Source organism: Mauremys reevesii, linkage group 1, assembly GCF_016161935.1.
Source record: "Mauremys reevesii isolate NIE-2019 linkage group 1, ASM1616193v1, whole genome shotgun sequence".
Taxonomy (NCBI): domain Eukaryota; kingdom Metazoa; phylum Chordata; order Testudines; family Geoemydidae; genus Mauremys; species Mauremys reevesii.
The window spans coordinates 145,445,850-145,459,058 of record NC_052623.1 but is presented as its reverse complement, the minus strand read 5'-3'; the positions used below and the strand labels follow the sequence as shown (position 1 = coordinate 145,459,058).

At 47.9% G+C, this 13,209-nt stretch overlaps 1 protein-coding gene across 2 annotated transcripts in view; it reads right to left on the bottom strand.

The window, feature by feature from the left end:
* The window catches only part of PTCHD1 (patched domain containing 1), a 47,607-nt gene extending 40,809 nt beyond the window's left edge, over positions 1-6,798 (bottom strand). Inside the window, exons 1-2 of one of the 2 annotated variants that reach the window (XM_039521034.1) lie at positions 6,761-6,798; positions 5,280-5,583 (exon numbers count right to left, since the gene is read on the bottom strand). In XM_039521034.1, coding sequence (XP_039376968.1) covers positions 5,280-5,315 — 36 coding nt within the window. In that variant the 5' untranslated portion in view covers positions 5,316-5,583; positions 6,761-6,798. Of the gene's footprint in view, positions 1-5,279; positions 6,107-6,760 lie in introns of those variants that run through there. The other variant, XM_039521033.1, reaches the window with a different exon arrangement.
* Between the last annotated feature and the right edge of the window lie 6,411 nt (positions 6,799-13,209).

Here is a 13,209-nt window from a genome sequence, read left to right as displayed (position 1 = left end):
CCACTGCTTTCATACATTTTCCTCTTACATTAGGATTCTTTCCTTCTTTCTGCAGCCTTTTCCTGAAGGCATGATTTGGCCCTTTATTTTCAACTCACTACAGTGTGTCCATGGCTAGAACTGTTTTTCAACTTTTGAGCAAAATAGTTAAAATTTGCTATATACATACCTATGCAGTGTCATATGACTATATTTCTTGTACGTCTGTATGTGTTTGTGTTAGTAAAAGTAACTAACTACAGCTAAGAGGTGGCTAAGATGTCAAAAATGGGTACCTAAAATTACGCTCCAAAATCCTAGCGGCCTTATTTTCAGAAGTGCTGAGCAACCAGCAACCCCCACTGACTTTTGAAAATGATTTCCTATATATGCAGTATATCTATAAGATAATGATTATAGATAACGCAGACATGGGAGCGTAACAGAATTATTTTCCCCATGAGTTTCACCATCTGTAGAAACTATTCATCCAGAATGTGAATGAGGAAATCGTAGAAAATATTGTCTACCATATGCAGATGCAATGTTTACTGACATATGAAATAATTAAGTAACAACCTATTAAAGAAACAACAACCAAATAACAATGGGGAGTACAATGGTACAAACCCCCTGCAATTAATCTGTTTATTAATAAGTAGGAACTATGAATTTCAGAATTAAAGATTTTATCCCAATTTTTACCTCCACCTATATCTAGATACTTATTTAAATATCTCTCTCTCTCTCTCACTATGGCAGGCTATGTGAAAGAAGGGGTAAATAAACATTGCTGCTAAAAATGTGAGGTTAGTGTAGTTCTCAAACTCAACATTTCTATATCTGTATATACACAACTGTGAATATAAAATTGTTTTGTGCTATAAGGCATGTTAGAGTTTATTACTCTTTTACCTTAACTTTAAGCCACTTTAAATTTAACAAAAATACTGTATTCTTATAAATATAATAGAGATAGAGTAGAAACAAAGATTAAATTAAAATCAATGTGCAGTACAGTGGGCTCACTGTGACTAGGGTTGAGCAAAGAGGTTCAAACAAAAGACCCGAACTCCAGCTGAATCTAAATCAAACTTTTTTCTTTAAAGTGCCTGACTAGTGTTTTTTGCAGATTTTGTGTGCCTTTAATTTTCCTGGTTCCCTCTGCAAGTGGAAATAAAATACTAAAATAGAAGAAGCCCTTGCAATATTTTCAGCTTCATTTCTAGACTAAAGAGAATGGGAGAAGTTTTGCATAAGATCTCTGAACTTTTGGATGATTACCTGGACCAAATGTCCAATAATTTTTTCTTCTTGCAGGTGTGTGTTGAGGTGCAGATGTGAAAACAATATCTTTGGTTATATTTTTATTATATTTCTCTCTCCTCTCCACAAAATAGTGAATTTTGTCGAGAAAAAGGATCTGGACTGACAATGCAGGATGCCAATGCCCTATTGAACAGGCACAGCATAGGCAATGGAAGTATAAAATTCCTGTGCTGCCCTACTACCATTATTCCTCTATCTCAATGTGATGTGAGAGGGACGAGACAATTCATGAATGTCACAGGCCCGTAAAGCTATTTTGTTGCTACTTTGTAATTTCTGTGCTAGTTTGGGGAGGCAACAAGCAGTGTGTTTAGGACTGATTTGTGCATTGGTGAAGGGAGTTAGGAGAACAGTGGATGGAGGCTTCCTCTTAAATAGGAAAAGGGTAATCAGCATTGTGTCCAAGCCAGGCTATAATACAGGGCAAGATGGCCTGATTCTCTAGAATGCACTAGTTGTCATCACAAAACTGCTAGTAAATGTGTAGCAGCTTCTATATTCAGCAGTACTTGGCTCTGAGGCGTGAGCACCTACACCACACTAACACTCAACATGCCCATTGGGGATGGGGGGATGCATCTCTAGGTTTGGCAACATTGTCTGAACGGTCCGGTGACAGGGTGATTCAGACTCCAGTCTATTCTCCATTTCATACTTCATTTCCCAGACTGCCAACAAGGTGTCCTTCAGTGCCTATTGTGAAGATAGTTACTCCTTCCCCTCTTCCCTGATGTGGACATCTGTCCATTGGGACCTGGACACAGACCACCAAACCATTTTAGATAGGCCACCAAACAGCTGTTAGATGGTAATTATTAGTGCTATCAACCTTCTTCTGATTCCAACCAGACTAAATGCTTCATATCATTACCAGGGTGTCTGTGTGGGAGCACACTTATCCTTCTGCTAAAACCAGGGGAAAAGCTCCCCTTCTTCTCCTTTTGTGAGTGGGGGAGCACTAGCACCCCAAGAATCAGTAACTGATCTGAGAAGACAAGGTGTCCCATCCTGAAGTCTCCTATCTGCCTCTTCTAAAGCAGCGGTTCTCAACCTTTCCAGACTACTGTAACCCTTTCAGGAGTCTTGAGTACCCCAACTTTCACCTCACTTAAAAACTACTTGCTTACAAAATTAGACATAAAAATACAAAAGTGTCACAGCACACTATTACTGAAAAATTGTTTACTTTCTCATTTTGTCTGTGTGAAATTCTAGTTTGTACTGACTTTACTAGTGTTTTTTATGTAACCTGTTGTAAAACCAGGCAAATATCTAGATGAGTTGATGTATGGAAGACATCTGTGTACCCCTAGAGGTACACGTACCTCTGGTTGAGAACCACTGCTCTAAAGCAAGCTCTGTCCCTAGGCTAACTTCCCCTCCTCTACAGAAGGAAAGACAATGCACAATGATTTGTTCAAATTCTCTCTTTGAAATATCTGAACCTTTTAAAATGCAGGACATTACTAAACACATTCTCTATCCTGATCATGTCTACGTGGCAGCGGTTATAAAACAGGTGGGGTGAGCACCTCGCCACCACACACACTGTATGTAGTCACAGTACTTGGTTTGGCTGGCTTTGGACTGCATGGAAACATGAACTCCCCTCAGATTACGTTTATGCTCTTGTTCCTTTAGGTGCTCAGATATAGTGGTGATAGGTACGGCGTAAAAACCTACATCTAGTTCTCATTCTCTTTCACTTGCTGCGCTCTGTCACCACAAGATGATGCAATGCCGCATGACCACATAAGAGTGAGAGATGTGAGCTCCGCCTCCTATTTTGATTAGACCCACTGCTCCTAACCAATCTCCTTAGCCATCTTTAGGCTGCTATCTGTGCCTGGGTCTGCCCCCAAACAGACCAATAATTAGAACAAACGTATTTTGTATTTTCTGTAAAAATGTATTTTATATGCTTGATGATGTCAGATTAACAATAAGTAAATGGAGTCAAATGACAATAGAGTGGTTAATCATGATCTCGGTAAGCGAAAAATAATCATTTTGTGGGCACATTCCAGCTATAAAAAAAGAGGCAGCATTTAAAACTGACAGAACTTTCTAAATTATAGCTTTGCCCCTGATATGATAAATCTAATGCAGAAGTTTGCTTGTGGAAGATTCAGAGTAACGTTTATTTGTGTGTCACTAATCTATTGATTAAACTACAGATCTCTAGAGATAGCACTTCAGGGGAAAAATCCATTATAATTTTTAATCTGTGACTGAATGAATATGCACATCCTGGATGCAAATGCAGTTCAGAAAAATTGGAAAATGAAGGAATGAAAATTGTCTTCTCTGGAGTTTTCTTATTTACCACTGAAATGTTACTAGACTTACTGAGACTACATTCATTAAATCTACTTGCTGACTGCTGTTTGTCGATATGTCAAAAACAAAAAGGAAAAATATTAAATAGTTGGGTGGGTCAGTGCAATAGTGCTATAGTTGAAATAAGAAAAATTAATCACTGAAACACATTTAGTTTAGTGAAAAGAGTGAACTCTCCTAGAACTCTGTCAGAATATATTTTTTTACTTATTTTCTCATTTTAGGAGAGACACTCCCTACTGTTCACATTAACATTATCTTTTGTGTGTTTTGACAGTTTGATATTCAGCAAATAGAAAATGTTGACAGTCTTTATGCATTCCACAGGGGAACAATGTTAACATGCAGTCCTACAGTTTAATGCTAAAAGTGTGTAGACTCTGAGAGCCACACCTTGAATATTTCTAAATGTTCCAGAGATTCTTCATTCTTTCTGGAACTCTACCCTTCTGCGGCCCAATTTTTGCATCCATCCTACTTTCCCTCCCTGTCCCCCAAAATCTACTCAAAATTATTGCAGTCTAGATCAGATAGGGAAATTAAAGAAATTTGTATTTCGGATGTTAGGCTAAATTGTACTATGAAATGTCACATTACATCAGATTACATATTCCATGAAACATAAACGATATGACAAGATGCAACCTGATGTAACTTGATTGTACATCACAAACTGCACAATGCCTCAAATTTACAACCAGGCTGTTTTTTCTTAAAAAAAAAACAACCAAAAAACAAACAAAAAAAAAGGTTTGTGAGGATGAGTGGAGGAGGAAATACTATCAGTTACAAATAATCAATTTGGTATGTAATTTGGTTCCAAGAACCATGAAATGGAGGTTTCAAGCTATTCTGTACCCAAAAGTCACAGGCAGTCCATACCTGGCAATCCATACAAACTACACCACCCCCACAAAGCAGTTTGCAGATTTGTGCTCAAACTTCAAAACCAGTTATTGAATTCAGAGTGAACTTAACTCACAGGCATGACTGTAAGAATAATAAAGAGTGCTGGAAAACTTAACAAAATGCCTTGACCTCCTTATTTACAAAAATACACACCTTTGTCTAGGTTCTTTCATCCACAAACAAGGGAGATTTCTCATCTCCTTTAAAATAAGTAGTCATCCCAACTGTTGCAGGGATGTGACTTAGTAGCTGTGTTCACAAGACACATAGTGTCTATGGAAGGTAGGGTGTACCCCAACAGGCAATAAATGTGTATCTGGACTGTGCCTGAGTTATCACACAGATTGGGAGGGTGGGGAAGGTTGGATCGAAGAAGAGGGGTGGGACGGAGAGAGGCTACGTCTACACTACCGCCGCGTCGGCGGTAGTAGCGATTTTTTTCGATCGATATATGCGCGGCATCTAGACGCCGATATATATCTCCCAACACAATTCTATCGACGAACTCCACCGCCACCACGGCAGCGGTGCGCGCGATATGGAGGCCCGAGAGCCCCGATCCGCGCGTGAGTGAGGTAAGATATACGATATATTATATTCATACATTCAGCTACGTATCAGCTAGCTGAAGTCTGATATCTATTTTTCGATTTCCCTTTTTTTCCCCCCAGAGAGATGAGGTGCGGAGGAGGTGAATAACTGGGAATACAGCAGAGGTTTACCTTTAAGATCAGATCAGTATGATGTTGGTCCAGCATGTTTGCCTTCCTGAAGGATGTGATGATGACCCTGCCGTACCTCCCAGGGGTCTGCAGGTCAGAGTAGAGCCGGTGTTTGGAGCGGTTGACCGGGAAAAGGCTGTTGACCAGGTTCCTCTCGATCTTGGCCAGGCTGTGTTTGGGGGCCAGGAGATACTCCACGCTCTCCTCGATCTGGTACCTGCTGAAGCTGGCGCCCAGCAAAATCGAGAGCAGCACAGGTGCGGAGGCGAAGAACACCGGGTGACTGGCAATGAAGTGGCCGAGTCTAGAAAAAGACGTCCTCAGCCCCCTGTGCAAAACCTGCCGCAACATCCTAGTGCAGAGGGAGCTCAGGAGGGCGAGGTGCGATCTGAAGCTCTCCCGCAGCCGAGGCAAAACCATCGGGGGAGCCCAGGCAGACGGGAGCTGCCCCACCGGCCTGAAATACACCCGGGCAACAACAAAAAAAGAAAAATCCGGCCGCGGCGCTCGGTGGGTGTGTGCGCTGCTAAGGGGGGACGGTGGGGGGCTGCTAAGGCTCTTTCCCTCCCGGAACGCGGCTGTGCCCTAGAGGAGTTTCCCAGCGCCTCATGGTCTGACTCGCCCCCGCCAGCCGGCTCTGGGGAGCAGACAGCCAAGGGCAGCGGGGCTGGGGCGGCGAAGGGCAGCACGGGCGAGCGCCAGAAGCCCCGAGCCCGCCGCGCCTGCCGCCAGAGCGCAGCCGAGTTGGTCGGGGAGGCGGGGGCTGGCCGCTGATCGCCGCCTCAGCTCCAAGCCCGCGCCGGCAGCGCGGAGAGCGGAGCGCCCACTCCCCCTCATGGGGCGAGCGGCTAGGGGAGGCGTGCTGGCAGCAACAACAACAACAACAGCCCCCCGCACACACACCCCGCACAGCACACGCCGGATCCGGGGCAGGGGGGCGGGGGGCTGCGGCTGCTCGGTTGTAGCTCCCCTGTGTGAGCCGGGCGGTGCTGAATGTCCCCCACCCCCTGGCACACGCGCTGGTCGGAAGGGAATCGCCGCTTGCGAGGGAATCACACCAGCGCCCCGTGACACGGAGGGGCTGGGGGTGGCCACGCGTGGAGCGCGGGGCCAGTTGCCTTCCTCGCTTTCCCACCGCAAGTTGGTCAGCTGGCGGCCCCCACCCCCGCCCTCTTCTGCCTCCCGCCCAGAAAACGAGCAGCCAGTCCTCAGGGCAGCCGGCGGCTGGCCCCGGTGCCTCCCCGCCCCATCTTCAGCCGCGGCTCCTAAAGTCCCGGCTGCCGGAGGGGGCCGCCGCGGGAGCGGGTGGGCTGCCTGGCTGGCCGCCTCCCGCAGCTGGCGCGGCGGGCGGGGAACTTGGCTGGAAGAAGGAAGTCACAGCGGCTCGGCTGCAATCAAGACGACTAAGAAGAACTGTGTAGTCAATGGAGGCGGAGGACTCCCCCCACCACCCACTTTGAAAGAAGAGGACCTGATGATACCGCTTTATGTCAGCCCCATGACAGCGCCGCCGCGAGCCTCCGAGGGACAAGCTGCCAATCAGAAAATCCTCAGGCGCTCAGGGAAGGAGGGAGCCAGGCATGTCACTGGTACATTCACGCTCCTCCGGAAAGTTTCCAGCCTCACCGCTCCAAAAATCCACTTAGCAGCACGTTTTGGGGGCTGGGCCCCACGCCGGCGGCCGCGGGTCCCATTGTTTCCGACACAGGATCAGCACAGAGATACAGTTTTGTGTATTTCATTGGTATCACGCGATCCTTTAGCTTGGCCAACACATGCAGCGGGGGAGTCGCTCGCTGGAGAAGGCAGGAGCCAGAAACGTCTAGGCGGTTCCTCCACCCGCCCTGTCTGGCCGCGAGTGAGTGCGAGCGTGGGTCTCCCCCCGTCTGGCTCTGCCGCTCTCTCAGGATGCGGCTTGTGCGAGGGCTTTGCCGGTGGAACAGCAGAATCCGCCCGGCCGCATGCGGCCTCAATGGGCATGTGCACACTGTCTGCACATGCCCATTGCCAAAGTGAAGCCCCGCTGGAGCTGGGGCCCTTCCCCTGCCCTCCGCCCTGAGCTGCAGCAAAACTCCCCTTCCCCAAACGCAGCGCGGCGAGCCGGCAGCGGGAAAGGGTCTGGGAGCGGGGTGTGCGAGGGCGAGCTGAGCAGCTGATCGGGAGGGAGGAGGAGGTTGGGTGCAGGCAACGCAGAGCCGAAGGAATGTACAAATCGGAGCAGGGTATCAAATTGCCGTCTGGATTTTCAACAATGGGAGGGTGGGGCATACAAAGGATACAGGGGGTGTCATCAGAAGTTGCAGCTGCACTGACACGGACATCCCCATGTGCCTGGACACTTCCCCCACCACTCTGATTAATTGGTAGGTGTGTAGTGATGTCACAGTGGGGTTCTCCCTTGGAGATGACATAGCGTGCGGTATGGGTAGTGAGCAGATGAGTCATTTAAGATTTATCATAGTGTTTCTCTTGATTTTTGATTTTGATTCAGGTTTCCTTTCAGTATTTTTATGACTGGATTTTAATTTGAGTTGGGTGTTTAAGACATTTTTTTCTTCCTTTCACTAACAGATTTTCTGTTGCTTCTGTCAAAAATCTGCTACCTGTTATAAATGTTAATGATTTTGTTGAAGGGGCACCTTACCAATGCCTTTCTTTCTTTCTTTCTTTCTTTCTTTCTTTCTTTCTTTCTTTCTTTCTTTCTTTCTTTCTTCAAAAAAAAATCAAAACAACTTTTTTTCTAGTAATGTGTAATATTATAACCTATTACATTCGTATACCTAGCTCCATCTACAGTCTAATCTGAATAAATGGTGTAACTATACCCATATAAAACAATAAAAAAATCAGAAATACATTAGCAGCTGGTTTAAAGCTTTCATATTTGGATACCCAGATATCCACATATGTTTATTTCTGTTACAGTTAAACCGTCTTTCATAGCTTCACTCAAGCCATCACTGCCCAAACCATTGAGACTTTATCGGACCCTGGGTGAACTTGCATTTTGGTGCCCCTTGCCCCCATGGACATGGTGCTCCCCATTGCTCCTGGTCCCCCATGGGCTCCCCACCCTCCCTACCCCTGCACTGTGCCACCTTCAACCCTAATCCCTGCACCTCCCTCCTGCATCCCTAACCCCTTCACTGTGCCCCCTTCACTCCTACCTCCTGCATTCCCCTCCTGTCCCCCTAACCTCTGCACTGTGCCCCCTATACCCCAATCCCTGCACTCCCCTCCTGCACCTCTAATCCCTGCACCCCCTTCACGTCTACCCCCTGCACCTCCCTCCTGAGCCCCTAACCCCTGCATCCCCCTCCTGCACCCACATGGGGAAACTGACCCACCTGGATGCACAAAACAGCTGGCATTGCTGCTCGTACCCCCACTGGACCGCTGCTCCTCTGCCCTGTACACCCCATGGGCTGCATAAGGAGAATGCAGGAGACCAGCAGCTGCTGATGCCTCAGCACAGCCCAGGTGAGGAAGTGACCTGAGTGCAGGGATCCCTAGTGTTGTGTGAGTTGGGGGGAGAGAGAGGGAATGGGTGTGTGCGTATGTCAGTCTGTGTGTGTGACAGAGTGTGTGTTGTGTTGAGGGGAATGTGTGTGTGCCTGAGTGTAGCAGTGTGCTGGTTCTTTAAGAAAGGACTCAGGGTCAGGAGGCTGAAGACTTGTGTTCAGACACAAGCAGCCGCCAGCAGCTCTAGAGCCAGCAGCACACACACTGATTCCCCCTGTCCTGTCACCCCAGCGCAGTGGAAATTGAGTGCACGGGTGAGGGGACACCCTGACATCACCCCCGCCCCCAGCAGACAGGAGGACGCTCCCAGTTAGGGAGACCAGATGTCCTGATTTTATAGGGACAGTCCCGATTTTTGGGTCTTTTTCTTATATAGGCTCCTATTATCCCCCACCCCCATCCCATGCCATCTGGTTACCCTACTCCCAGTCTGAGTGGCCAGGGCGGCTCTGGGGAGAAAAGGGGAGGGGGCAGGAACAGCAGCGCCTGCACACATGGAGCAGGGGGGAGGAAGGGACCTCCTGCTTTGGAGGAGTCATCTGGCTCGGACGGCTGGCCGTCCAACTGCCCCCTGCAGCTCGGGTCGCTCCCCCACTCCAGCTCTGCTGCTCACCTGCCTGCTGCCTCCATCAGCCCAGCTGGCCCTCAGCAGGTCAGGTGGGAATCCAAACCCTGCGCACCGCTCCCTCCCCACCCCAAAGGCTGGCCCTGCACACACACACATCATAATGTTTTGGTATTAGCCTCTGTCAGGTTTTGTAATTGTTAGAGTTACAATGTTGTGATTATGTGCTTCTGTGGCTAGGGTGACCAGATAGCAAGTGTGAAAAATCGGGACGGGGGGTAATAGAAGCCCATATAAAACAACCCAACCAAATATCGGGACTGTCAGAGGTGAAAGTAAGCCGGTCTGGTCCAGTACGGCATACCGGCAAGAGCCGGTACGCCGTGCCGGACTGGACCGACTTCCCCGGCGGTGATCTAAAGGTCCCAGGGCTCCAGCCGCTGTGGGGAGCCCCGGGCCTTTAAATCCCTGCCTGAGCCCGGCTGCCGGAGCCCCAGCGGCGGCAGGGCTCTAGTGGCACTTTAATGAGCCTGGGGCTCCCCTAAGCGGCCGGAGCCCTGGGTCCTTTAAATCACAGCCAGAGCCCTGCTGCCCCGGAGTAGCGGCAGCAGGACTCCTGCAATGACTTAAAGGGCCTGGAGCTCCGCGGTGGCCGGAGCCCCAGGCCCTTCAATTCACCCCTGAGGCCCGGGGCTCCCTGCCGCCTCTGCAGCTGATAGGTCTGGGGTGATTTAAAGGCCCCAGGGCTCCCAGCCCCAGGGCCTTTAAATCTTGGAAGGCCCCGCCAGTTCCGGTTGAGGACCCACCTCTTCCGGTTGAGGCCATGCCCCCACTCAGGACTCCGGCGTCCCAGTAAGTCCTTTAAATTACTTTCATCCCTGGGACTGTCCCTATAAAATCGGGACAGCTGGTCACCCTAGATGTGGCTATATAATCGTATCGTTCATTAATATCAAATTGCTGATTCACAAATCTGGGTTTTACTTTGTTCTTCCAAACACCTCAGTAATGTGACTTTAAGGTCCAAATCCTCAGCCCAGTTCCCAATCTAATTAGTTCCAGGGTCACTAATCCAGTTCCAAACTGCAGCAGCCACCCCAATCCTAAAACAATCACTTTACTAGGCCAGAGAGATTAGAACAGTAGTTCTCAAACTTTTGTACTGGTGACATAGCAAGCCTCTGAGTGCGGCCCCCCTTTATAAATCAAAAACACTTTTAAATATATGTAATCCTTCTGCCTGTCTGAGTTGGCAGCAACGAGGGCTGGGTTCAGTATCTAGGGGTTCAGTTTCAATAATGCAATGCAAAACTGGCTCGAGCCCCCACCCAATGACCTGGGACAATTACATACCACTCTCCAGGCACCTCTAAGAGGCAATACTTCCCCTCTCGCAGGCACGGAGTCTGAGTGTAGCAAAATCCTTTTAATAAAGGAGGGAAACAATGCGGCATTATATTGGGGAAACACCACAAACAGGATTCATAACACAAACCATGAGCAAAAGACCCACCTCCAAGTAAGTTTGGCAGTATCCTTTTCCCTTCAGGGTCTTAAGTACAACAATCCAAAAGATCACCCCAAAGTCCCAAAAGTCCAACACCCCAAAAGTCTCTTGAGTCCAGCAACCCAAAAATCACCCCAAAGTCCAACAACCCAAAAGTCTCTGTCCCTGGTCAGTGCAGCCCCAGAGTTCAAAAGTTTATCTGCAGAGTTTTACCACCCCTGCCTGGGTGGAAAGCGGGGGAAGGGGTGCACAGGGTGTTAAGTGGCACCTTAAGTGGTCCAAGGCCAACTGCCCGCCTCTTTGTGGGGTTCTGCTGCAGCCTTCACCACAAACCTCTCCACTCCACCAGTCGTCCTGTGAGCTGCTCCAGCCGTCCTACGAACTGCTTCACTCCACTCGCCGTCTCGTGGGTCGCTCCAACTGTCCCACAAACTGCTCCACTCTGCCAGCCACTTAGCAATATATCTTCAGGCTCCCCACTAGTTAACACAGCACTCAGTGATCTCAGCTCTTGGTAATTTTAGCTCTTTAGTGATTTCAGCTTGCAGTAGGGGAACCCCAGTGCTGGTGCACCATTGGTGCAAAGTGAATTCAGCACAGTAGCCTGTAACTAGACTTTTAAAGGAATCAAAATTAGCTCTGCTATTCAACAGCGGAGAGGCAATTGGTGTTTCAGACTCTCAAAAAAGGCCCCATACTATCAGGTACAAATACCTAACTCCTGGCCTCTCTCAATTCACTGGGTTTTGGAACCCATGTCCCTTGTCTAGCAAGTGCTACTTAGTTGATGATGAGTCCCTCTGTCATAAAACAGTTCCACTGGCCTTGATTCACATAATCAGGGTAACAACACTTTATTCTTCCTGCCCCAATAACAGAGAAACTGGGGATCCCTACTGCTGCCAAAGAGACCATTTGGGCAGCTGTGGGCTCATGCTAGGTGGAGTGGGTGTGCCTATGTAAACAAGACCAGCCCCTGAAGTTCTTTCCCACAACTCACCACAATTCACCACCAGATGTCAGGGTAGAGTTCATCCTGACTCTGCTAACATATAATCACCGGGCAGCAGGAAGTGAAGAGACCCGGCCCCAACCCTCTCCGCTGGCTCGTGCTGGGGGGGTGGCTTCTTCCCTTTCCCCCCAAGCCTGCTCCTGCCCCCGACAGACCTTGCAGAGGCCTGGGGACAGCCACTTCTCCCCCCCATGGGGGGAGGGCGGCTGTGTAGGGCACCACAATGTCTAGGGACGGCCCTGCCCTAGCCCTGATCCCCCTCACCCAAGAGTTCTGAAGGAACTTCAATGTGAAATTGCAGAACTACTAACTGTAGTCTGTAACCTATCCTTTAAATCTGCTTCTGTACCAAATGACTGGGGGATAGCTAATGTGATGCCAATTTTTAAAAAGGGCTCCAGAGGTGATCCTGACAATTACAGGTTGGTAAGCCTGACTTCAGTACCAGGCAAACTGGTTGAAACTATAGTAAAGAACAGAATTGTCAGACACATAAATGAACATAATTTGTTGGGGAAGAGTCAACATGGTTTTTTTGTAAAGAGAAATCAGGACTCACCAATCTACTAGAATTCTTTGAGGGGGTCAATAAGCATGTGGAACAGGGAGAACCAGTGAATATAGTGTACTTAGATTTTCAGAAAGCCTTTGACAAGGTCCCTCACCAAAGGCTCTTAAGCAAGGTAAGCTGTCATGGGATAAGAGGGAAGGTCCTCTCATGGATTGGTGACTGTTTAAAAGATAGCAAACAAAGGGTAGGAATAAATGGTCAGTTCTCAGAATGGAGAGATGTAAATAATGGTTTCCCCCAGGGGTCTATACTGGGACTAGTCTTGTTCAACACATTCATAAATGATCTGCAGATTTTGCCACCTCACTTTTTATCCCTTTTTCCAGATGATGCAAAACTACTCAAGATACTTAAGTCCAAGGCAGACTGCAAAGAGCTATGAAAGGATGTCACAACACCGGGTGACTGGGCAACAAAATGGCAAATGAAATTTAATGTTGATAAATGCAAAGTAATGCACATTGGAAAACATAATCCCAATTATACGTATAAAATGATGGGGTCTAAATTAGCTGTTAGTGTTACCACTCAAGAAAGAGATCTTGGAGTCATTGTGGATAGTTCTGTAAAAACATCCACTCAGTGTGCAGCAGCAGTTAAAAAAGCAAACAGAATGTTGGGAATCATTAAGAAATGGATAGATAATAAGACAGAAAATGTCATATTGCCTCTATATAAATCCATGGTATGCCCACATCTTGAATACTGCATGCAGATGTGGTTGCCCCACCTCAAAAAAGATATATTGGAAAA